This window comes from Muscardinus avellanarius, assembly GCF_963383645.1.
Source record: "Muscardinus avellanarius genome assembly, chromosome: 4".
Taxonomy (NCBI): domain Eukaryota; kingdom Metazoa; phylum Chordata; class Mammalia; order Rodentia; family Gliridae; genus Muscardinus; species Muscardinus avellanarius.
The window spans coordinates 134,636,890-134,663,939 of NC_137789.1; the positions used below are offsets into that span (position 1 = coordinate 134,636,890).

The 27,050-nt window shown below is 40.4% G+C and overlaps 1 protein-coding gene across 1 annotated transcript in view; it reads right to left on the reverse strand.

Moving 5' to 3' along the window:
• ARMH3 (armadillo like helical domain containing 3) overlaps window positions 1–27,050 on the reverse strand; it is a gene marked incomplete at its 3' end in the record, with an annotated part of 257,318 nt that overhangs the window by 91,905 nt on the left and 138,363 nt on the right. The window contains exon 23 of the mRNA XM_080693692.1: window positions 21,848–21,923. Coding sequence (XP_080549818.1) covers window positions 21,848–21,923 — 76 coding nt within the window. The remainder of the gene's footprint in view (window positions 1–21,847; window positions 21,924–27,050) is intronic.

Here is a 27,050-nt window from a genome sequence, read left to right on the forward strand (position 1 = left end):
CCTTTTTTTTTTTTTTTTTTTTTGGTACTGGGGATTGGGTATTCTACCTCTAAGCTCCACCCCCAGCCCAATTTTATTTTTTATTTTGAAACAGGGTCTTGCTAAATTGCTGAGTCTGGTTTGAACCTGCAATTCTCCTGCCTCCGCCTTCCAAGTACTTGGATTTTAGGCACGTACCACCACACCTGGTTTCAATTAAGGTTTCAAATAAAATAGGTTCATCTTATGGGGCTAGCAGTTTCGTTATCATCTGAGTCACAGATCTATATTCAGCTCTAGGAGTCATTCACTTCAGTAAACATTTGTAACCTAACACCATACTTTAGGAGATAAATCAAGGAGTTAAAATATGTCCAAAGGACATCTGTAGCATGCAGGTATTCTAAAACCATGTCATATAAAGAAGAGTTGAAAGAAGAAAGAATACTGTGTCTGTAAAAGAGCTGTAGTATAAACCCCAGTACTCGGGAAGCTAAGACAGAAGGAGGCAATGTCTGAGGACGGCCTCACAACTTGAAGGAAAGGAGACCCTCAGCACCTTAGCAAGGTCCTGATTCAGTCTTTTAAAGGGAGGTTAGAGGCCAGCGCGGCGGGCACGCTGGTCATCCCGCGCTTGGGAGGCGGAGGCAGGAGGAGCGCGCAGGTTCCAAGCCAGCCACGCGCGCTGGCTTAGGAGACCCTGTTTCCAAATAAAAATGTAAAAATGGGTCTGGGAGTGTAGCCCGGAGGGAGAAGGGCTTCAGGAACCCCAGTACCACCCCCCCAAAAAAAAGGGGGGGGGAGGTTAGAGTGTAGGTCAAATGGTAGAATGCCCTTGGGTTCATTCTTGCCCGGCTTCTCTTTTGATTTTATATGCTCTGTTTCATTTATTCCTACTGTAATCTTTTTTACTTCTTTCTTTCTGCTTGCTTTATACTTATTTGGTCCTCCATAAAACAAACCTCAACAAATTTAACTCCGACCACAGTGAAATGAAATTAAAAATTAATAACAAAGAAATTTGTTTGGAGAACATAGTTTATTTCAATTGTTTTAAATATACTGAAGCTGGGTGTGGTAGCATACACTTGTAATCCCAGTAATTGGGAAGCTGAGATAGAAGGATCACAGATTTGCAGCTAACCTCAGCAATTTAGTGAGACCCTGTTTCAAAACAAAGACTAAAATAGGGCTGGAGGTATATCTCAGATGCAGAATGCCCCTGGGTTCATGCCCCAGTGCCACTGTCAATCAATCGAGATTTGCTTTATGGCCTCATATACAATCTATCCTGGAGAATATTTATATGAACTTGAAGAAAATATGTGTTCTGCTGTTAATGGAGTGTTCTATAGATGTCTGTTAGGTCTAGTTCATTTATAATGTTTAAGTCTTCTGTTTCTTTGTTGATCTTTTCTATCATGCCATATATTTTTCATTCTTTTTCTAATCATTTGTACCTTTGGATTGATTGAGTGAGTAAGTGATTGACTGATTGCGTTACTGGGGTAGAACCCAGCGGCATTCTACCTCCGAGCTATATTCCCAGCCCTATTTTTTATACCTTATTTTGAAACAGGGTCTTACTAGGTTGGGAGTCTCACTACTTGCTGAGGCTACTCTCTAACTTGAGATACTCCTGTCTTAGCCTCACAAATACTGGGATTAGAAGTACTGGGATTAAAGGTGTGTGCCCAGCTTCCTAATTTAGCATTTTTATTTCTCTAATAGGGTGTGTTTTTTTCCTTCTATTTTAGAGACTTATTTCCCTGGTGATTGCTCTAGAACGTAACTTATTAAAATAGCTCAGGGGTGTGTGTATATGTGTTTTAACAGAGTCTCACTGTGTGTGTGTGTGTGTGTGTGTGTGTGTGTGTGTGTGTGTGTATTTAACAGAGTCTCACTGTTGCCCAGGCCAGTCCTGAACTCCTATGCTCTTGTCTCAATAACTGGGATTACAGGCACATGATATCACTCGACGCCCAGATTTATACTAATTTCAGTGAAATATATACACACTACTTCTATGTAAATCTAAATAATATATATAACAATCATTTCAGTAAAGTTTTTACAAACCTGAAAAAAAGAATTTTTATTTCCAGAGACCATGAAGACTTGTAGAAATAGGATTTTTAATTTCATCCACTTTACCATATCTGTGGCTAGGACTATGGGATAGTAGGGGAAGGCTGGTATTTAGACTTTACATATATTTCCTTTGTGGGAGATTTTCTCATATGTAGGTTTTAATCACAACATTTTAGATCCTGCTCTATTCCCTGGTGAGCTAATAACCCACAGCTATTTCTTTTCCTTTATTCAAGATGTGAGCAGTCAGAGTTCGTTGATTCTTAATGCTTGATATTGAGCTTTACAACAAAGATATTAAAAAGTACAGGTACAAGAGTAACAGGACTAGTTAATGAGCATTTACTTTAAAAGTATATAATTTTTTCTTTTGGTACTGGGGATTGAGTCCAGGAGCATTCTACCTCTGAGATACACTCCCAGTCCTATTTTTATTTTGAGGCAGAGTCTCTCTAGGTTGATGAGAGTCTCACTACTTGCTGAAGCTGTCCTCCAACCTGCAATTCTCCTGCCTCAGCTTCTCAAGTACTGAAATTGCAGGTGTAAGCCACTATGCCTGGCTGAAAATAGAGTATTTTGATGTGGACTTTTATGTCTGGAGTCATCATTGGTTGCATGATTTTGCCTTTTACATCTCATTTTCTTTCGGTATGGCAAGAGCTGCTGATTGTAGCTTGTTTTTATTGGCCTAGATGAGGGCCTATTTCTGAAGTACTGCTGCTGGGAAAAAAGAAGTTATCCTTGAGGTCAGTCCTCTGTCCTGAATCAAGCTACTGAACTGTGAAATAGAAGGATATTCTCAGTGAGTTTCAGATGTATTCTCTGAAAGCCTCACTTGAAGTCTTCTAGGTACAGAATCTCATCTTTTGTAAAGTCTAGGGTTTATTTTATTTACTTATTATTATTTTTTGTGGTACTAAGTATGGAATACAAGGGCATTCTACCTCTGAGCTACACCCCCAGCCCTATTTTGTATTCTTTATTATGACACAGGGTCTCACTGAGTTGCAAAGGGCCTCAATAAGTAGCTGAGGCTTTCCTCAAACCATGATCCTCCTGTCTCAGCCTCCCAAATACTGGGATTACAAAGGTGCACCACAACACCCAGCTCAAGTCTAGGGTTTTATAAGAATATGAAGAGTCAACTTAAAGCTAGGTGTGGTGGCACACACTTAAATCCCAGCATTTGGGAGGCTGAGACAGGAGGGCTGCAGTTCACCAACAGCCTTAGCTATTACTTAGTGAGGCCTTTTGCAATTTAGTGATCCTGTTTCAAAATACAGAATAAAAAATAGGGATGGGGTGTAGGTCAGGGGTAGAATGTGCCTGGGTTCCATCCCTTGTACCACACACACACACACACACACACACACACACACAAAAGTCAACTTGAGGAAACTTTAAGAGTATTTTATTATTGTGAGTTAGTTGGTGACATTACTTTCAATACTGCTTGTGTACACAATTAAGCAATCTGTTTGCTGGTTAATTACACTGACATTTTCTCTTTCTTAATGAACTATGTGAAATATTTATTTGAACTTTTTGGAGGTGGCTGGGAGGGACTGCCTTTGTGACTTAGCTGGTGATAAGAGAATAGTTGCTTCCCTGGAAACTAGAATAAGTGTCCGGGACCTTGAGGTAAATTGAAAGGGGTTATTTTCTGAGCAGACAGTTGCAGGTGAATTTGCTGAGAGCACTGGAGGAGAAATGGATGATTGGCAGTTTGCTTCAGCAAGTTCTGCTCTTGGGCCCAAGTGTGAGAGTAAATGGCTTCTACTTATCATGATAGCAATTCCTCCTCCTCGTCCTACCCCACCTCCTCCTCTTCTTTCTTCTTCTTTCCCTCCCTCCCTCCCTTTGTTTTGTTTGGGTGGTTTTTCTTTTCTTGGGGGGGTGCTTTGGACTAAAACCTGGGCCACACTCTGCCTATGAGCTACAACCTTGGTCCCTTCCTCCTTTTAGGTCCACACACTCACACTCTTTTTTTTGTTGTTGTTGGTACTGGGGTTCCTGGAAACCCTTCTACCTCCGGGCTACACTCCCAGACCTATTTATTTTATATTTTTATTTGGAAACAGGGTCTCTTAAGCCAGTGCGGCTGGCTTCGAACCTGCACGATCCTCCTGTCTCTGCCTCCCAAGCGGGGGGGATTACAAGTGTGTGCCACTACGCCCAGCCACTCAAACTCTTTATTTCTGTAAATATTTATATGGGAAAGGCCTTGGACACTTATTCAATTAGAAATTGGCAAGATCTCCTACCTATAATTTTATGGTATAGTAAATTAACTTTATTATTTATTTATTTATTTATTTATTTATTTATTTATTTATTTTTGGCGGTATGGGGATGGAATGCAGGGGTATTCTACCTTCGAGTTATACCCCAGCCCTATTTTTTATTCTTTATTTTGAAACTGGGTCTGAGTTGCAAAGAGCCTCACTAAGTAGCTGAGGCTGTCTTTGAACTGCGATCCTCCTGTCTCAGCCTCCCAAATGCTGGGATTACGAGTGTACACCACCACGCCCAGCTCCTATTTTTTATTCTTTATTTTGAAACAGGGTCTCCCTGAGTTGCAAAGGGCCTAAGTAGCAGCTGAGGCTGTCCATGAACTGTGATCCTCCTGTCTGACTCCCAAATAAGTTTCGTTTTTAAACCTGCTTTAACTTTTTATGGGTGTCTTAGATGAGCCATCTGATGTATGTCTCTAATCTTTAAATCAGAAAGACTACTACCATATGCTATTTTTAGTTTCTTTAGGTAAGCACCAAAATTCTGGGGGGGTCGAGGGGTCAAGAGGGAGAGAGAATGAATGAGAAGCAGTGTCATGTACTAGTGAGAGACTTGGTGTCCTTTCTTTAGAAGTATTTAAGGATCATTTCTTCACCCTTTTGTTTCTCCCACAATTTCCAACTATCTAAACATTAAAAATTGAGAACCTGAGCCACAGTCAGGGTGACCTAGAACTGCTACTTTGTCTTAGTAAGTCAGGAAGAAAGGTATTTCCAATTGACTTTTTATGTAACAGGGCTGTAAGAGTTCATAGAGGCTAAAGTCTGTATCATTTCAAACACTGTATCATTCCCAGACTTGCTCTTTCCCAAACAGCTTTCCATAACCTCTTGCTCTCTGGAGATGGGCTACTTTTGCTGGCACAACTAGCCCTTGTCCTTTAGAGATGTGTTCTTCTTCAATTATTATTGACTCCCCAAGATAAAAAGTAATGTTATTTTCACCTGAGAAAAGCTGATTTTTCCCCCCAAAGGAACTCTTGCTAGGAAAGGTATCATTTAATAATGGCCCAATTGATAAATACTGGCTTTTAATTGTAATTTATAAAAAGTCTAAGCCAGGCAAGGTGGCACACTTTATAATCTCAGTACTTGGAAGTACTGAGTACTTGGAAGTACTCACAACTTAGTGAGACCCTGTTTCAAGATACAGAGTAGCCAGGTGTGATGGCGCTGGTTTGTAATCCCAGTACTTGGGAGGCAGAGACAGGAGGATCCCGCAGGTTAGGAGCCAGCTGCATGCGCTGGCTTAGGAGACCCTGTTTCCAAATAAAAATGTAAAAATAGGTCTGGAAGTGTAGCCTGGAGGTAGAAGGGCTTCCAGAAACCCCAGTACCACCAAAAAAAAAAAAAAAAAGATACAGAGTAAAGAATAAAAAGCTGGGTGTGGTGGTGTATGCTAGTAATGCCAGCATTTGGGAGGCTAAGACCGCAGTTTGCAGACAGCCTCAGCTACTACTTAGTGAGGCCCTTTCCAACTCAGTGAGACCCTGTTTCAAAAATAAAGAATAAAAAATAGGGCTGGGGTGTAGCTCAAAAGTAGAATGCCCATGGGTTTCATCTCCAGTGCTGAACAAAAAAAAAAATAGGGCTGGGGGTGTAGTTTGGAGGTAGAATGAGCCTGGATTCTAGACACAAATGAGATACGTAGGCATAGTTTAGATCCTTAAATCCTTTTCCATCCTATATCTAGGATTACTTTATTTTTTATTTTGTATGTATGTGTGTATGTAGAACTATTTTTTTTTTAAGCTTAAGCAGTTTTTATTACTACAAAGTGTTAGGGTCCGAGACAAAAGGTAAAACGAAGGGACAGAATTATAAAACACTACATCAGAGAGAGGGACGTAGTGGAGTGCCAAGAAAATAAGACACTGAAGTTTCTGAACATAGAACAATTTTTATAAAGATTCATTATCTCCCATCTTGCTTGACCAATAGACTTTCTATCTGCTCCTGACCCACTAGGTGTGGGCCCTCCCATTATCTCCTGTCAAGCCTTTTTATATGATTATGAGGATTCACTATCTCCCACCTTGCTTGACCAAAAGCCTTTTTCTTGCCCTGAAGCAGACATGGGCCTGCCTATTATCTCCAGTGCAAGCCTTTGTTAAGAAAAAGATATGTTACTTGTTTAACAAAGTCAGGGGTCACTATGGTATATGCCCTCTTTAAAGAAGGCCTGTACCTCCGAGGCTGGGATAGGAGCCTGCTGAGAGGGTAGGCTGGTGCCAGGGCCAGCGAGGCCGGGATTGGAGCCTGCCATGAGGCAAGGCCGGTGCTGGGGCCTCCGAGGCCAGGATAGGAGACTGCTGAGGGGTTAGGCCAGTGCCAGGGTCAGCAAGGCTGGGCTGGAGCCTGCCTTGAGGCAAGGCCGATGCTGGGGCCACCGAGGCCGGGATCGAAGCCAGCTGAGGGGTTAGGCTGGTGCCGGGGCCAGCAAGGCCAGAATCGGGGCCTCCCATGAGGCAAGGCTGGTGCTGGAGCCAGTGAGTTCTGGATCAGTCCACCGGGTAGCCAGGCCACTACTGGGGCTGTCAAGAGTGGGATCGGTACTTGTAATGCAGCATGCACAGAGAAATATCACAGAAAATAAAAACCAGATGTTTCCCCTAATCAGCAATAACTAGGAGGAAAGGGGTAACAGGAAGAGGTCGAGTTATAGAAAGGGCCCTATAGCGAAGCAATTAAGGTGACCAATCAGAGGGTATGGGATAGGGAAGGATGGAACCTCTTTAAAACACAGGAAGTACGTAAACAAATTTATCAAAATTAATCACCAAACAAGCATGGGACCGAGGGAGGGGAGGGAATGGGATGGGGAGTGGATGAGGGTGAATTGGATGATGTAGGCTTGTATATCCTCTCAAGTCTTGTATTCCAATGTGATGTATGATTACAATGCACCAATAAAAATAAATAATAAATAAATAAATAAAGAAGGCCTTACCATCCTTCTGCGTCCTTGGGGAGTTTTAGCCTACCTGCTAGAAGTTATTTATTATGTAAACTTGTCTTAAAATATGAACTATTTTTTTTTATTTTGAAACACAGTCTCACTAAATTGTAGAGGGACTCACTAAGTTGCTGAGGCTGGCAACCTGTGATCCTCCTGTCTCAGCCTCCCAAGTACTGGGATTACAAGTGGCCATCACATCTGGCTTAGGATCAAAGGTTAGCGGCCAGCCTCAGCTACTTAGTGAGGCCCTCTGCAACTTAGTGAGACCCTCTTTCAAATTAAGATTGAAAAATAGGGCTGTAAGTGTAGCTCAGAGGTAGAATGCTCCTTGGTTCAATATCCAGTACCAATAATAATAAATAAATGAATAAATAAATAAAACCCAAGAGAGAATACTACCAATGATATATAAATAAAATGAATTATAGCCAGGCGTGGTGACACACACTTGTAATCTCAGCATTTGGGAGGCTGAGACTGGAGGATCACGGTTTGAGGGTAGCCTCAGAAACTACTTAGTGAAGCCCTTTGCGACTCAGTGAGACCCTGTAATAAAGAACAGAAGCCAGGTGTGATAGTACAGGCTTGTAATATCAGCATTTGGGAAGCTGAGACCCAAGGATCATGGTTTGCAGACAGCTTCAGCTACTTAGCAAGGCCCTTTGCAACTCAGTGAGACGCTGTTTCAAAAATAAAAAGACTAAAAAATAGGGCTGGGGGTGTAGCTCAGAGGTAGAATGCCCCTGGGTTCCACCCCCAGTACCACCAAAAAATAAAAAAATAAAATAAAATAAATTATAAAGTAACACTATGAACAACTAGAAAGCAGTACATTAATTCAATTTAGATTAAAAAGTACTAGGTAGACACAAATACTGAGTAAAACTGACTCAAAAAGAAATATACAACAAACTATTAATAGTTAACCTACTAATAAAAAACCACAAGTGAAAAAATCCAGGCTCTAATAAATTTAAACAAGCACGTAAAGAACAATTAATACCAATCCTTCACAAAGTCTTCCAAAAAACAGAAGAGGAAGAACACTTGCAAACTCTTTTTTTTTTTTGGGGGGGGGTGTCTGGGGAAAGAATCCAGGGACATTCGACCTCTGAGCTACAACTCCTGCCCTACTTTTTATTCTTTATTTTGGTGGTACTGGGGTTCCTGGAAGCCCTTCTACCTTCAGGCTACACTCCCAGGCCTATTGTTTAAAAAAAAAAATATATATATATATCTTTATTTGGAAACAGGGTCTCTTAAGCCACGTGGCTGGCTTCGAACCTGTGTGATCCTACTGTCTTCGCCTCCCAAATGTGTGGATTACAAGCGTGCGCCACCACGCCCGGCTTATTCTTTATTTTGAACCGGTCTCACTAAGTTGCAGAGGGCTTCACTAAGTAGCTGAGGCTGTCCATGAACCGCGATCCTCCAGACTCAGCCTCCTGAATGCTGGGATTACAAGTGTTCGCCACCACTCCTGGCCTGCACACTCATTTTTTGATGCCAGTATTATCCTGATACCAAAACCAAAGACATCATAAGGCAAGAACCTAGCTGGGCGTGGTGGTGCACGCTCGTAATCCCCGCGTTTGGGAGGCAGAGACAGGAGGATCGCACAGGTTCGAAGCTAGTCTCTCTGGTTTAAGAGACGTTGTTTACAAATAAAAATATAAAAATGGGTCTGGAAGTGTAGCCCGGAGGTAGAAGGGTTTCCAGGAATTCCAGTACCACCAAACAAAACAAAACAAGTAAGACAAGAACCCAGACCATTATTCCTATCGTCTACAGACACTGATGTTCAATGCAAATACCATTAATAAAAGATTAGCAGCTGGGTGTGGTGGCACACGCTTGTAATACTAGTACTTGGGAAGCTGAGATAGAAGGATTGCAGGTTCAAAGCCAGCCTCAGCTTAGTGAGGCCCTTTGCAACTCAGTGAGACCCTGTTTCAAAATAAAGAATAAAAAAAAAGGGCTGGAGGTGTAACTCGGAGGTAGAATGTCCACAGAATGCCCCTGGGTTCAAGCCCCAGTACCGCAAAATTAATACATACATACATACATACATACATACATACTAGAAAACTGAATCCAGCAAGACACACACACACACACACACACACACACACACACACACACACACTGCATACTATGACCAAATAGGACTTATCCCAGGAATGCAAAGTTCATTTAGCATTTCAAGATCAATTAATGTGAGGACTTCCGGGAAGACGGCAACTGAGAAAAGCGGGGCTTAAGAGCCCTGCTAACAACCAATCTCCATTACCACAAAATCAGCGCCTTTCATAGCCAGAAAACACCATCACCAGAGAAACAAAAAAATCACCAGGCTCCAGAGAGAAAGCGGACTGAGAACAGAGCTCAGAGCCACAGAGGAGATACACCGGCCTCACGCCCGAGGACGCGGCAGCAGCGCTATACTGCCGGCGGCAGCGGCAAGTTCACCGGACGGCTACAGCAAGCCGAGGTGAGCCGCTGTGGAACAGCCAGGCGGGATTTTTCAGCACAGGGAACATCTAAAGCTCCCAGTGGCTGAGCTCAGCACACGCTGCAGGGACTCAGAGTGGAACTCAAAACCAAGAAGAAATAAGCCAGCCTCACGGCCGAGGGCATAGCAGCAGCGCCATATTGCCACCGGCGGCAGCAGCAGCGAATCCACCGAGTCCAGTACAGCTACATCTGCGAACTCAAGAACAGTGAGTCAAATTGCGGGCCACAGAGAAGAAATCCCAGTACTGTATTCCCTGGGACTTGACCCTGTGGGGGAGTGGCGGTGGCAGAGATATCACACCATAGGAGAACGCCCAACCTGGCACCCCCCATAGTTTAAAGCAGCCTCTATCGACTCCCTGGGTCGGAGACTCTGTGATACAACCCAGTAAAGGAGTAGTGGGGTCTGAGATACTACAGACTCGAGATCCAGAGCACCTTAAGTGAAGTCATAGTGACCCAAGGGAAGAACCCAGAGAAGGCACAAACATCCGAAATCATGGGAAAAAGGAATAACACTGGAGCAATAAATGCCCACAACCCCACAACATCAGAACCCGATAAAACAGAAAATCAGAGATTTCTAGAAGATCAAATCAGGAAAATAACTGTAGAAATAATAGAGGTGCTTCGAAAAGAACTCAGAGAGAGCCAAAAAGAGAGAAAGGATGCAATTAATGAAGTAAAGATCTCAATTCAAAGCACAAACAACCGATTAGACCACATGGAGAATAGAATCTCGCTCTTAGAAGATGATCATTCCAAAAATGAACGCATAGTTTCTAATCTAGAAAAAAATATCTGACAGCAGGAATCTGACATTGAAGAAATATGGGCCCATTTTAAGAGAGCAAACCTAAGAATAATTGGAATAGAGGAGGGAAAAGAAAGTGAAACCAAAGGGATCAACAATCTCTTCAAGGAAGTAATAGCAGAAAATTTTCCAAACATAGAGCAAGAGGTTGATACACAGATCCAGGAAACTTATAGAACTCCCTTTAGACAGGATCCGAGAAGAGGATCCCCACGCCATATAATTGTCAAAATGACCAATGTGGAAGCCAAGCAGAGAATCTTAAAGGCAACAAAAACAAAGGGCCAAGTGACATTCAGAGGCAAACCGATTAGAATCACTCCAGACTTCCCAAACCAAGTCATGAGACCCAGAAGGGCTTGGAGTAACATATTCCAAACTCTGAAAGAAAACAACTTCCAGCCAAAAATTTTCTACCCAGCAAAACTTTCTATCAAATTTGATGGAAAAATAAGAAGCTTCCACGACAAACAGAAACTGAAGGAATTTATGTCTTCAAAACCAGCGCTAGAGAAAATACTCAAAGAGATTAACTACAAAGAAGAAATAGTTAACACACAACAGAACCAGAGAAACAAGATTTTCCATCCAACAGACAACTAAGATTGGTTATCTGTGGAGATTCATTATTTATGTTAGTCTTTTACCTATCTCTAAATTGTATTGTTTGCCTTTATTGTTGTTAATTTTTAGGATTTCTAGTTGGAATATTAATATACCTTCAGATATAGCATTTGGAAATATCTTATCCAATTCTATTAGTAACTTTTAACTCTGTTTACATTGTCTTTGGATATACAATTTTTTTTATTTTTTAGGGAGTTTGTATACTCTTCTGTTGCCTGTGCCTTTGAAATCATATCCAAGAAATCACTGCCAATTTCAATGTTGTGAGGTTTTATGACCCAGATTTTCTTCTAAAAGTTTATAGTCTTAAGATTTATATTTAGGTCTTTTATCTATTTTGAGTTAATATTTGTATATGGGATTAGGTAAGGGTCCAATATTCTTTTCCATGTAATTATTATTTTTCAACAATATTTAGTTAAAAGATTATTATTTCCACCACCAAATATTCGTGGAAACCTTGTCAAAAATAACTTGATAATATAGGGAAGAATTTAGCTCTAGGCTGGTATTTAACTCCAATGGTTTATATATCTGCCTTTAGAACAGTACTACATTGTTTCAATTATTGTAGCTTTATATGGTTTGAAATCAGAAAATATATATCTTCTAGCTTTGTTCTTTTTCAAGATCGTTTTGGGTATCTAGAATCCATATTACATATTAGGATAGATTTTTTTCTGAAAAATAAATATATAAATATATGATAGTTTCACCTAAAAAAATAGAAAAAAAATATTCTCTGGTAAGAAAGAAAGCAAAAAGAAATATTGAAATGTTATCTTTAAGTCATCAAAAGCTTGGTATCAGACAAATGAAACTGTTATGTGAGAGTATCATTTTTAATTTTGGATAAATTGCTATAATACTAGATGTCAACCACTAAGCCAAGCATGGGAAGGAGGGATGGGGAGAGAATGGGGTGGGGATCGGGTGGGGGCTGACTGGGTGATGTGTGCATGTATGTCTACAAAAGTTTGTATCCCACTATGATGTATGAATACAGTGCACCAATAAAAAAAAATAAAATAAATTCAATTAATGTAGTATATTGTTTCAAAAGAATAGCAAAGACCTAAGATCTTGTTGTATGGTTCTTTTCTAGCACTGTAAGGGCATGGGTTTTATCCCCAAAACCACACAGATATAAAAAAGAAAAAGAAAAAAATGCCCTGATCATCTCAACAGATAGAGAAAAGGCATTTGACAAACATCCTACCATAAGAAAAATATTCAACAACCCTTCGATTAGTAACTTAGCAAAACCCTGTGTCAAAATAAAAAGGCCTGGGGACATACCTTGGAGGTAGAAGGTCCCTGGGTTCAGTCACCAGTCCCGTACCCCGTGGGGGAAAATCACGCCATATACTAGGAACAGAAGGGGATTCAACTTGATCAAGGACATCTACAAAATATCCACAGCTAAGTGTTGTGTTCTTCCCTCCCTGTGATAAAGGGAATTAACTCAGGAGCATTCTACCTACGAGCTACACCCCCAGCCCTATTTTATTTTTATTTCTGAAACCTGGTCTCACTAAATTGCAGAGGGTCTCACTAAGTTGCTGAGGCTGGCAGTTAACCTGCGATCCTGTCTCTGCCTATCAAGTATTGGGATTATAGGCCTGTGCCACCATGCCTGGTACTATGTGTTTTTAATAAATTAAAACACAAGAAAGAAAATTTAAAATAATCTACAGTTCTTTTAAACAGAGATAAAAACACAATGGCAAGTATTCTCTCAATACACACAGTTTACTTTGGATACATTCTTTTAGCACAGTGATAATAAGAAAGAAGGCAGACTTGCACATGAAAATAATAAAGCCAAAGCGATATGGTCAAATATCTTCTCAGAAGACTAGAAGTAATGAAAAACACAACTCTACCCACCTGAACTCTTTTCCTATCAAAGATGCTAAGGCACAGGGTGACAGCTAGGTTTCAGTATTACTCCTGATGTCAGCTGGTAAATAATAGACTTTTGTATCTCTGGTTTCCATTAGGGACTAAACAAAGTTGGATAAGGAAGGGGCTTGTCTAGAATGAATTCCCATGTAAATCATCAGAACTGAGGCTGATAAGACTCCAAACTTGCACAATAGGGACCATTTTTTTAAATTAAAAATAATACACATTTATATAGCTCTGACTATGTACCAGAAATTATTTTAGTTGCTTTACACATATTGCTATTTAAAACAAGCCAGGTAGTTGGGCATGGTGGCACATGCTTGTAATCCCCGCACTTGGAAGACTGAGACAGGAGGATGGTGCTGGTTCAAAGCCAGCCTCTTCTGGCTTAAGAGACCCTGTTCCAGGGCCAGGCATGGTGGCACATGCTTTTAATCCCCGCGCTTGGGAGGCGGAGAAAGGAGGATCACGCAGGTTTGAAGCCAGCCTCTCTGGCTTAAGAGACCCTGTTTCCAAATAAAAAGTATAAAATAGGTCTGGGAGTGTAGCCCGGAGGTAGAAGGGTTTCCAGGAACCCCAGTACCCCCCCCCTACACACACACACAATAAAAAACAGGGCAGGGGGTGTAGCTTGGAGGTAGAATGCCCCTGGGTTCCATCCCCAGACACGCAAAAAAAAAGAAAAGAAAAGAAAAGAAAAAAGAGACTGAGACCCTGTTTCCAAATAAAAAATATAAAATAGGCCTGGGAGTGTAGCCCAGAGGTAGAAGGCCCCTGGATTCCATCCCCAATACCACCAAAATAAATAAATAAATAAATAAGCCAGCCAGGTATAGTAGTGCATGCCTATAATCCCAGTACTTGGAGGGCTGAGACGGGAGGATCACAAGTTTAAGACCAGCCTTGGAAACTTAGCAACACCCTATTTCAAAATAAAAATAACGCTAGGCATGTGGCTCAGAGGTAAAATGCCCCTGGGTTCAATCCCCTGTACTATATAACAATAATAATAATAGCTCAATAATGACCCAGGTCCATTATCCTCATGCATAGCTGAGAAAACTAAGCAAAGGGGTACTGAGGATTGAATCCAGAACCATTCTACCTTTGAGCTATACTCTCAGCCCAATTTTATTTATTGGGAAACAGGGTCTTGCTAGGTTGATGAGAGTCTCACTACTTGCTGAGGCTACCTTCAAATCTGTGATCCTCTTGTTTCAGCCCCTCAAGTACTGGGATTATAGGTGTGGGCCACTATGCCCAGCTCTCAGCCCTTTTTAGTTTTCATTTTTAGACCACATTTTCCTAAGTTATCCAGGCTGGCCTCGAACTTATTATCCTCCTGTTTTAGCCTCCTAAACTGCTAGAATTACAGGTGTGTGCCACCATACTGGGTTCCTGTAACATTTATACAGTCTTCCAAAGGGAGTCACGCTCAACGAGCCACCTTACTAGAGACTGCTAAAAGCTACTCTTGTTTTTAGCCTTCACACTTAAAGCTTTCCTTCCCTCCCCCCAAAGGAAAACAAATACACAAACATATAGGCATCAGGAAAAGTGTAAGGGTGACCACTTCAGCAACTGAACAAACAGATCATGGAGTAAACAGAAGGAGACGAAACAAATTCATATGAACAATTAAGAGACAAATAAAATGCACCAAATTCTCATTCCCACCTGCGTAGCAATATTTGAAAAGTCATTCTGGGGGCTGGGATGTAGCTCAGTGGCAAAGTGCTTGCCTGGCAAGTGCACCGCCCTGGGTTCGATCCCCAGTCAAAAAAAAAAAAAAAAAAAAGTCATTCTGGAAGAAAACAAAACCACCTAATACATTCCAAGTAAAATGAAAAATATATTAATCATAAAACTATCTACCCTAAGAAATCTATAGAAGAAACACCTATTGCAGTGATTCAGCCACTACTTTCTGTGAAGAGATTAAGATTTTTAACTTGATGTTAATAAAATTCTCATTTAAGTGAAAAGCATTAAGACATTAATTTGAGAGATTCATTAAGAGCTTCAAATTACTCACATTGGAAGCTCTTTGGTTAGATGAAGGTCAGGTTTTGGTCTAAAACTTTTTTCTTTTGACTAATATTCAATGGACATTTTTCTAAAGTATAAGATCTCACTAGGATAGCCTGCTAAGTGGTTAGCAGGAAATATTTAACATTAAAGTTTCTAAGCAAAACTTCCCAAATGGTTTCCTTCCATCCCTGAACTTAGATCCCTCACAGTATTCTCCTTTGTAAACCATTAGATCTGTGGAGGTAGCTGAAGCAGTAGTTACCCAAAAAGCAGAGCCTTAAAGGTAGAAGAGCACATATGATTTTTCTCATTGGAAAACAATGAAATGACTCTCTACTATTTTATGGGGAGGAAAACCCCAAAGCCCTGTTTGTTGGTGACATCAGGTGTTTCAATAAAATAGCGGTTTCTATGCAGCTGCATTTTAAGAATCTCATGAAGGATCAAACAGGAAGAGAGATATTGTTTAAACACAAATAACTTTGACAATTAAAGAACTGGTGTGACTAATCCCTGAGAGACAAGTGAAAAGCAAAAAGACTGACACTTGAGCAATTTAGAAGTACTTTTAATTTCTAGTGTCACAATCTAAGCTCCAAAAGACAGGAAGATCTGTAGCCATTATGCTGCCCTGCACCTGCTTGGAAGACATCCTATGAAGGTGATCATTAGATGTACTGCATTCCAAGCATCCCAAAAACACAGCATGGAGCCATCATCAACAGCAAAACAGTCTGGGAAGCCTCTCTGCTGTTAGTTTCTGATGAAATGCAGTCCTTTTCCATGGCTGTGAAATAACACACTATAAGAGAGGTGATTAAGAGTTTGGTTGCCCTGCCTTACAAATCTTTTTCAGGTGTGGGAACAGTACCTTTTTATTATTGTTATTATTATTTTTAATTTTGTGTGTTTGTGTGTGGTACTGAGGGTAGAACCCAGGGGCTTTTCTATCTCAGGCTATACTCCCAGACCTATTTTTATACTTTATTTTGAAACAGGGTCTAAGTTGCTGAGAGCCTCACTAAGTAGCTGAGGCTGGCTTTGAATCTGTGGTGCGATCCTCCTGTCTCAAACTCCCAAGCCCTGGGATTACAAGCGTGTGCCACCAAACTGGGCTGAATAGTACCCTTCTAAACAGAAAAACAAACTGTGTACACCATCACTGTTTTTCTGCTAAGCTTTTACAATATTCTATCTTTGATAATCAACTTGGTGGCTAGTAGTTAAATATTTCACAATATCCCTGAGAAGCTGAAAGCTCAAATTTTTTGACACAAGGTCTTGTTTTCCCAACCACACAAAGTTAATAATGTCATAGATACATAATACAAACTCTTAGATAACAGCAAGGAGCATAGGGCACCTTCGAGGCCTGGCTCAGTGGAATGAACACTACTCAGCCTACTTTTTTTGCTTTTGCTTGCCCTCAGCTAAGAGAAAACTGACTCTGAGAAAAGAAAATTCCCTGGACCATCTACATTCAAAGGTATGCAAGTTCACCTACATAAAAAGCAAAACGTCTTTTCAGGTAGACACTTTGGATTTTGCAGAGAAAAATAAAAATAGACAGGAAACTCTCAAAGGAATGTTCGAAATGTTAAACCAAACCAAACCAAACCAAAAAAAAAAAAAAAAAACAATATGAGGCTGAGAATGTGGCTCAGTAGTAGACCACTTGGTAGCATACTCAAGGCCCTAGAATTAATCCTCCACAAACAATAGAACCAACAACAATGAAACAGTGTGACAGTTCTTCAAAAATTTAATCTCAAAATTACCATATGATCCAGCAATTACTGAATTTAAGCCCAAAAGAAATGAAAGCAAGGTTTCAAATGGAACATATATTCATAGTAACATTATTTATAATAATGAAAAGGTTGAGATAACTAAAGTGTCCATCAATGGATGAAAAGATTTAAAAAATGTAGTTTGAGACAGGTGTGGTGGGGCACGCTTGTAATCCCAGCATTTGGGAGGCTGAGACAGGAGGATCATGGTTTGCGGACAGCCTCAGCTACTTAGTGAGGCCCTCTGCAACTCAGTGAGACCCTGTTTTAAAACAAAGACTAAAAATAGAGCTGGGGGTATAGCTCAGAGGTAGAATGTCCCTGGGTTCCATCCCCAGTATCACAAAAAATATATATAGTTTGAATACACTGTGGGATATTTTGTGGCTTGAAAAAGAAGAAAAATCTGACATATGCTATAAGGTGGATGAGACTTAAAGATAATTTGTTAAGTGACATGACCAGAATTTTATACTTTACTAAGTTTTTATTTGTTTTTTATCCTAGGATTAAACCTGGATGTGCTCTACCACTTGAGTTACATCCCAGTCCTTTTAAATTTTTATTATTATTATTATTATTATTATTATTATTATTATTATTATAGTTTTTTGGTACTAGAGATTTAATCCAGAGGCATTCTGTCTCCAAGCTGCAGCCCTAGCCTTATTTTATCCTTTATTTTGAAACAGGGTCCCACTAAATTGCTAAGGCTAGCCTCAAATCTGCAATCCTCCTATCTCAGCCTCACAAATACTGGGATTAAAGGTATGTACTCAGCTAATTTTTAAATTTTTAAATTCTGAGACAGGATCTTGCTAAGTTGCCCCAGCTAGACTGTGATCTTCCTGCCTCAGCCTCCAACATAGCTGAAAGCTCATTCATTATATTTTTTTTCAGCCACTACTCTGAATAATATCACCCTTACAGTGTGTGTGCGTGTGTGTGTGTGTGTGTGTGTGTGTGTGTGTGTGTGTGTGACTGGAGGTGGAATCCAGGGCCTTTTCTACCTCCGGGCTATACTCCCAGACCTATTTTATACTTTATTTGGAAACAGGGTCTCGCTAAGTTGCTGAGAGCCTCACTAAGTAGCTGAGGCTGGCTTTGAACCTGTGATCCTCCTGTCTCGGCCTCCCAAGTGCAGGATTACAAGCGCGGCCACCACGCCCGGCTTCTATTTGTTGTTTTAAAATGGGGTTTCACTAGGTTCCTGAGAGTCTTGTGGTGTTGCTGAGGCTGTCCTCAAACTTGTGATCTTCCTGTCTCAGCCTCCCAAGTACTGGAATTTCAGGTGTGTGTCACCAAACCCACTCAAATCTTACAGATGGTAGAAAAAGGTCCAGAGAATCTAAGTAGTTTGTTCAAGATTTTTTTTTTTTTTTTTTTTGTGGTACTGGGGTTCCTGGAAGCCCTTCTACCTCTGGGCTATTCTCCCAGACCTATTTTTTATATTTTTATTTGGAAACAGGGTCTCTTAAGCCAGCTCAGCTTTGAACCTGAGCCATCCTCCTGTCTCCACCTCCCAAGTGCAGGGATTGCAAGTGTGCGCCATCATGCCCAGCTTGTTCAAGAATTTTAAAGACAAAAATCCAGTTTTTCTTTTTCTTTTTTCTGCAGTAATGGGGATTGAACCCAGGGTCATTCTACCTCTGACCTACACCCCGAGCCTTCTTTTTTATTTTTTATTTGGAAACAGACTCACTAAAAGTTGTGGAGGGCCTCACTAAGTAGATGAGGCTGGCCATAAATCTGCAATCCTCCTGTCTTAGCCTCCCAAGTACTGGGATTACAAACAAGTGTGTGCCATCATACCCGGCAAAAATTTAGTTTTTCTAAACCAATTACCATGCTTAGCTCAGAGTGGTGGCACATGCTTGTAATCCCAGTACTTAGGAGACTTGAGACAGGAGGATTGCAGGTTCAAGAACAGCCTTGACAACATAGCAAGACTCAGCAATCTAGTGAGATTGCTTCAAAGTAAAAAAAAAAAAAAAGAAAAAAAGAAAAATAGGGCTGAGAGTGTGGCTCAGAGGTACAACTTCTCTGGGTTCAATCCCCATTACCCCCCCCAAAATGCTTCTTTCAATTCATCATGCTAAACTTTTTACTTCCACAGTAGCCTTTGCTATAACTCTAAAGAAGGAATTATGATATGTAAGAAAAGAGCTCTAGCCAAGCGTGGTGGCACATGCTTGTAATCTCAGCATTTGGGAGGCTGAGATAGGAGGGTCATGGTTCATGGATAGCCTCAGCAACTTAGTGAGACCCTGTTTAAAAAAATAAAGAAAAAAAAATAGGGCTGGAGGTATAGCTCAGAGGTAGAATGCTCCTGGGTTCCATTCCCAGTACAAAAAAAAAAAAAAAAAAAAGAAAAGAAAAGAAAAGAAAAGAAAAGAAAAGAAAAGAAAAGAAAAGAGCTGTAGGGTTAGAAATGGACAACGTCTGATTAATTCTTAGCTCTATCACACAACAATTGTGGTCCCTTTCCACAATTCACAATCGTTAAAACTCAATTTCCTCACTGGTAAAAGGTATATTTAAGAAGTGTTTAACATGCTAGGCGTGGTGGCACACGCTTGTAATTCCAACATTTGGGAGACTGAGACAGGAGGACTGCAGTTCTAGGACAGCCTCAGCTACTTAGTGAGGCCCTTTGCAATCAGTGAGACCCTGTTTCAAAATAAAGAATAAAAAAATAGAACTGGGGGTGTATCTAAGAGGTAGAATGCCCCTGGTTCCCATCCCCAGTACTGGAAAAAAAAAAAAGAAAGTGTATAATATAGAGTTTGAAGATTAAAGAAGATAGTGTATAAAAGACTGGCAAAAAGTCTGGCATTTAGTAAGTAAAAAGAAATGTCAGAAAGGAAAAAAACGTAAACATCTGTACTTTAAGATTCAAGCATCTGTCATCTCTTGGGAAAACTGAATAGATTTTTTTATTCAGTTTTTATTTGCTATTTTAGGCATATACTAAAATTCATCAGCAATAATAAAATTGATGTGACGGGAATGGGAGCAGGGAAGAAGGAAATTCTCTAATGTGCACGTTGAACATTCACAATCACATTAATGCCAATCACTAAACCAAATATGAGAAGGAGGGAGAGGGGAGGAAATGGGGACCGGGGAAGGGCTAAATGAGTGATGTGTGCATGCATGTCTCTACCATCTTGTACTCCATTAAGATGTATGACCACAATGAACCAATTAAAAAAGAAAAGACATGACTATTCTCTGCAGCAAGCCCATCAGAGAAGTTTGAGGAATGAAAATGAAAGTAGAGGACTGCTGATGTCCTACAGAGAGAAGGAAGAAGCTATGGTTATGGGCATCTGTACAAGGCTCAGCCCAGTTCTTTCTCAGCGATTTAGAAAAGGAGACCAGAAGCTTAAATCAGCTGCTTGATGGCCCTTGGGAAGCATAAGGACAGCGGCCAAGCCAGAACCACCAAAAGGAAAGCAACATGGAGATAAAGCAAGCACAGCGGCATATGACCAGGAAAACAGGTCCCAGGTAGAAAAGAGCTGCCTGGAAAGCTATGTAAATACATGAATAAAGAATGCAACATACACTATACTCTATACATTTCATACTCTAGCTCAGAACCTGGTGCTTCATTCAAACACTCACATGTGTCACACTGCCCTTGGGTCACAAAGGGATATTTCGAAGAAGACAGTTTATAATTCTTGATTCTTAATAAAAATTCACATTTATCATACAGTCTCACCATAGTGTCTGGATTATTTGCTAGATATGGATATGCATTTATTTGTGAAATTTATAAGATTGTGTTTGCTGCAAAATATCTCTGGGGACAGGTAAGGCAGTCCAACTTTCACAACAATCTTGTTAGCACATCTCACCTCATGTTCCCTCTTCCCAGCCCTCCTAACACACATTTCACACTTTACTTTGTACTACCAGAGGTGCCAAACAGTGTAGTAAATCACTGCAGGGACAGGACATTTTACCTTTAAAAAAATGAGAAAGAAAAGATACAGAAAAAGAAAATCACAGCCCAGCTCTGTCACACATTAGAAACTATACCAAGTTATAAATGTGCATTTGTACTACGGGAATGTCTGGCAAAGCTTACATCTGGAGCTAAATCAAGTTTCCCATCTGTTGGGCTTACCTCTTTTACTCAATGTTAATTTTTCAATTGTTTGCAAAAACAATTTAAAAACTTGAGAAATTGCAAAATCATAGGCACAAGGGAGCAAAAAAACAGAAGAAAAGTCAAATGTAAATTTCATAACACTGCAAGCACTCTCTCCTCCCCACTGACTGACAGTTCCTTCTGGTGAGTGAAGTATTCAAGAACCTGACAATGTCTGGCACAATTTTATGCAACACACACAGCTCTCTGTAACTGCCTTGCTTCTTCCTAAGAAACTTAAAGTGACTTAGCCCCATGGACTCCATTTGCTTCTATTTACCACAAATAGAAATGGCCAAATATAGTAAAATGTCAAAGTTCTAGTACTTATGAGTCATTCACTAAAGGCATGGTGAACAGCAGAAGAAATCTTCAGGAAAAAGCTTTTGGATGGCTTATACACATAAAATACTTTGGCAGCTAGGCTGCCTGAAAAGGGCTTGCAAACTGTCTCTTGGTAGAAAATTCACAGAACAAGCAGCACTCTGAGCTACTTGAATATGATAAAATGAAAGCCTCATGTACTGCTTTTCTTCAGCAAGTACGACAATTTTTTCACTCCTACAGATATCAGGGCTTAAAATAGTAGTAGTGTTCAATGCATTCTACTTAGAAAAGTACAATAAACCTCAGGATGAGTCAAGAAACTCTGAAAGAGAAATTCTCATTTCTTACCTGATATTAACCAGCGCGTGGGTCACCTTGCTAGCTGCTTCCTTCCACTGGCCTGCATTGGTGGAAAGCCTGAGGACTGTAAAGAAGGAAAGATCACCGATCTGTCAAACCCGATATAAAACGCAAATATGAGGAATGAATAGCACTTCTAGAATAACCAAACAAAGCCTGTGCCAATCTTCTGTTAAAAACATCCTCAGCCTAGAAAAAAACATACAGGTTTAAACAATCCTTTAACTATCTTCTCTGGCATTTTCCCCCTCTTCTTCCCATTTTCTATTGAAATACTCTACTTCTCTGCCTTGGGTCCCCCTTGACCACCTCCTACTAAAACTTACTTTTTATTTTCCTTTAAAATCTACACTAAGCCGGGCATGGTGGCTCACGCTTGTAATCCCAGAGTTTGAGAGGCTGAGACAAGAGGATCACATAGGTTCAAAGCCAGCTTCAGCTACTTAGGCTACCAGCAATTTGGTGAGACCCTGTTTCCAAATAAAATATAAAATAGGTCTGGGAGTGTAGAACAGAGGTAGAAAGTCCCTGGCTTCTATCCCCAGCACCACATACACACACAAAAGTCTACATTAGAGTCAGGCTAGTGGCACACACTTACAATCCCAGCATTTTGGAGGCCGAGACAGGAGAATCACAATTCGACAACAGCCTCAACTACTTAGTGAGGTCCTTTGCAACTCAGTGAGACCCTGTTTCAAAATAAATAAATAAATAAATAAATAAATAAATAAATAAATAAATAAATAATTGGGCTGGGGGGAGGGTGTCTCTTGGATGTAGAATGCCCCTGGGTTCCACCCCCAGCACCGCAAAAATAAATAAATAAATAAATGAGTAAATAAATAAATAAATTACCTTGGGCAGGGCATAGTGGCACATGCTTGCAATTCTAGCATTTGAGAAACTGAGACAGGAGGATTGTGGTTTGTGGCCAGTCTTGCTACTTAGTGAGGCCCCTTGCTACTCAGTGAGATCCTGCTTCAAAATAAAGATAAAAACCGGGTGTGGTGGTGCATGCCTGTAATCCCAGAGCTTAGGAGACTGAGACAGGAGGATCGCACAGGTTCGAAGCCAGCTTCAACAACTTAGTGAGGCTCTCAGCAACTTAGTGAGAGCCTGTTTCCAAATAAACTATAAAATAGGGCTGGGAATAAAGCCCAGACATAGAAAGCCCCTGGGTTCCACCCTCTAGTACCACCAAAAATATATATATATATATATCTACCTATATGTATATGTATGTGTATGTGTATGTGTATGTGTATGTGTATATCTATGTCTATATCTATATGGCTGGGGGTGTAGCTTGGAGGTAGAATGCCCCTGGGTTCTATCTCCAGTACCAGGGGGGAAAAAATCTACACTGGGGTTGTGATGGGAAGGTAACCTGGCTTCTATATCTATCATTTCCCTAGTATCCAGGGAAGATTTAGTGGGATTGGCTGGCTAAATTGACACCTCCTCCTGCTCCATATATATCTTTCTGAACCTAAAGGTACAAACTCAAACATAGCAAATAACATTCCCAGATAGAATATGATCATGTTTCAACCAAGAAGTAACTTGTTTCTGCAACTGACTTGTGTGACCTGTAACATGAATCAACAGGATAATCAATGTCTGACCAAATTATATCTCTTTTCAAAATCACCCACAGGAGGAAAGATGACAGAAATACAGAACTGAACACATCCTCTATCAACTAAGATCTTCAGGGCCACATATTAAAGTAACTGTGCAGTATAGGAAAAAGACAAAACAGTACCAGTTGAACAAACACCTGATAGGTACTTCAAATACACATTTTTAATGAATGGCTACTTAAAGGTAAATATGTAGCAACTTTACTCTGCCTGCAACTGGACAAAGTGAGGTTAAATGCAACATAGCAAACAGATGAAGAAACAGACTCAGAAGAGACAAGTTACTGATTGATGTCATTCATGTAAGTTATAGTGATGGGGGTGGAATTGAACCTGGACGGAGTGACTCTAGAGCCCATGTTTAGGCAGAAGTGAATAAAGAGTGTGACCCGAGATGGACATGCTGGCATACCCCTGTAATCCCAATATTTGGAAGGCCAAGACAGGAAGGTTGCAGGTTTGAGGACAGCCTCAGCAGGTAGTGAGACTCATCAACTTAGTGAAACCTGTTTAAAAATAAAAATAAAAATAAAAATAAAAATAAAATAGGGTGGGGAGTGTAGCTCGGAGGTAGACCATCCCTGTTCAATTCCTAGTACCACAAAATATGGAATAGTGTGACCTCTGAAGTCAAATGTTAAAGTCCAAGTCCTGTCCTTGCTCCTAATAGAGAAAAATAGTAATATCCACATAAAAGGATTATTGTGAGAATTAATGAGTAATACATATAAAGCTCTTAGATTGGGGCCTGCCACAGAGTGAATTCAATGGATGCTTCTGTCACTATTAATTTCAATAGACTGCCTACCAAATGTGTGTACCTGAGAATTTCCAAAGGAAAGAAAGTGGGCCTAACATTAAGAAATGTATGACCACTTTGCATAGAAATTTCATATCTATATACCATAAACAACTGCTCCTGACCTAAGATCTGTAAGCAAGAAGAGAGGTGGCAGTGGGTCTATCAGGGAGTGCCTGTGCTGTAGTGGGTTAACAAAATTCATCTGGCTTCTCTGCATCCATTCTAGCAGTGACTCAGTTTTATAATCACGTGTAAGTTTTTTTTTTGTTTGTTTGTTTTGTTTTGTTTGTACTGGGGTTCCTGGAAGCCCTTCTACTTCCAGGCTACACTCCCAGACCTATTTTATATTTTTATTTGGAAACAGGGTCTCTTAAAGCCAGCGCAGCTGACTGCGCGATCCTCCTGTCTCCGCCTCCCAAGTGCTGGGATTACAAGCGTGCACCACCATGCCGGGCTTACATGTAAGTTTTTGAACAAGAAGATAAGATGGAAACAACAGTGAAACATTATCAGTGTGCCGCTTTTCTAATTTGTAAGACTGAGTGTTGGGGAAGAAGCTGGGTCAATTCCAGGTTAGACCTTTACAGACTAAACTCAGATTCCACTCAGTATATATGCAAATTTAATCATGAAATGAACAAAATTGTTTGAGGTCAGATGTGCCTTTTTTGACTTAATTGTGAAATGTATTTAGGTGCATTGACTTTGTTCTAGATCTAAATTCTTTGATGGCAGAAACCAAAACATATGTGAATTGGGCTGACTTTTTCCCTCCACACATTTTCAGGTGTTTTAATTCTGTCCACCTATTATTTCTCTAAAATATCCTCTTAGGCTGGGCGTGGTGGCGCACGCTTGTAATCCCCGCGCTTGGGAGGCGGAGACAGGAGGATCGCGCAGGTTCGAAGCCAGCCGCGCGCTGGCTGAGGAGACCCTGTTTCCAAAATGAAAATGTAAAAATAGGTCTGGGAGTGTAGCCCCGAGGTAGAAGGGCTTCCAGGAACCCCAGTGCCACAAAAAAAAAAAAAAAAAAAAAAATCCTCTTAGTTTTGCTGCTCGGTTGAATTGGTGCCCAGATTCCTCATCAATGCATTTTATTTGGAAATGCCGTGGGTTTTTATATTCCTTTCTAAGCTATCAAATTTAAATAAAATAATATTTTAAAATGCCCCAAATGCCTTTATTTATGTATTTATGATTTATTTATTTATTTACATTTTGGTGGTACTGGGGATGGAACCCTTCTACCTCCAGGCTACACTCCCAGACCTACTTTATATTTTTTACTTGTTAACAGGGTCGCTTAAGCCAGCTGAGGCTGGCTTTGAACCTGCGCGATCTTCCTGTCTCCACCTCCCAAGCGCAGGGATTACAAGCGTGCACCACCACGCCCAGCCCCAAATGCCTTTTAAAAGACACTGCTTTAGTTTACTAAAGTAATCATTTAGCTAGTAAATAATGATACACAAAATAATGTATAACCATTAAAAGAGAGAATTAAGAAAATTATCCCAAAATGTATGGTATGTAGATTAAAAAACATAAAACAGAGCCAGGAGTGGTAGCACACACTTGTAATCTCAGTACTTGGGAGGCTGAGGCAGAAGGATTTCAGGTTCAAAGCCAATCTTAGCTGCTTAGTGAGGCTCTCTGCAACTTAGTGAGACTCTCAAAATAAAGAATAAAAAAATGGGGCAGGGGTTATAGCTTGGAGGTAGAATGACCCTGGGTTCAACAGGACATAATTTACCCTCCTCCTTTAAACAACAGAAAATTGGGCAAAATATGTGAAACAATGGTTATCAAACATTGGACAATAGGCAGTAGAAAGCTGTAATAACTGACAAAAGGAAAACAAACAGGGTGCACCCAGTGGTTACCCAGGCTTACTGCATGGAGAAGTTTCCAGCTCAAAGGCAGGGAAAGCTAGTAGTCTTACCAAGTTGAAGACACAGACCTCAACCATTGGAGAGGTCAAGACACTGAAAAGGTATGGGGCAGGGAATTGGTGAGGAAGAATTTTGACAGAAAGTTTTAGAGATCTGAAGAGGAATCCTCTTATGTCTCTTGCTGGGCAATGATCTGTTTCCAAGGGAACTACCCAAAGCTAAAAGGCAAGAACCATGAGAGAGGAGGCACTGAGGAGCTCATGCCAGACTACACACAAAAAAAGGGTTTATATTTCCACTAGCAAGAGTAGAAAGGCCTATGAATACAGAGTATCAGTTAGACTCTATAGATGGGCAGTGCATCAGTAATGGGGTCAGGTTAGCCTACACTAAAAGTTGCTCTTGACTTGCCCTCAAACCTTAAAAGCAAACTTTGAAAGAGTCAAACTTGACTCCCCATAACACAAACACATTTCAAAACAATGTTCAACATTACATAAAGGAATATAACAAAATCCAGAACCCACATCATAAACATCACAATTATAACCCATAAGAAAGAAAAAAATCAAGCAATAGAAATAGATCAGCAGTTGCTAGGAGCTGAGGACAGGCGGAGGAGTTGACCTCACAAGAGCACAAAGGAAAGTTTTGAGATGATGAAACTCTCTTACGTCTTGATTTCAGAGATAATAACTATATACTACTTTATACCTTTGTCATAACATAGCATTCTGTATTAAAAGGATAAATTCAGCTGTATATGTAAATTATGCCTCAAAAACCATAACTAAAAATATGTTTTTAAGAAGCTGGGTGTGGTGGTATATACTTATATTCCCAGTACTTGGGAG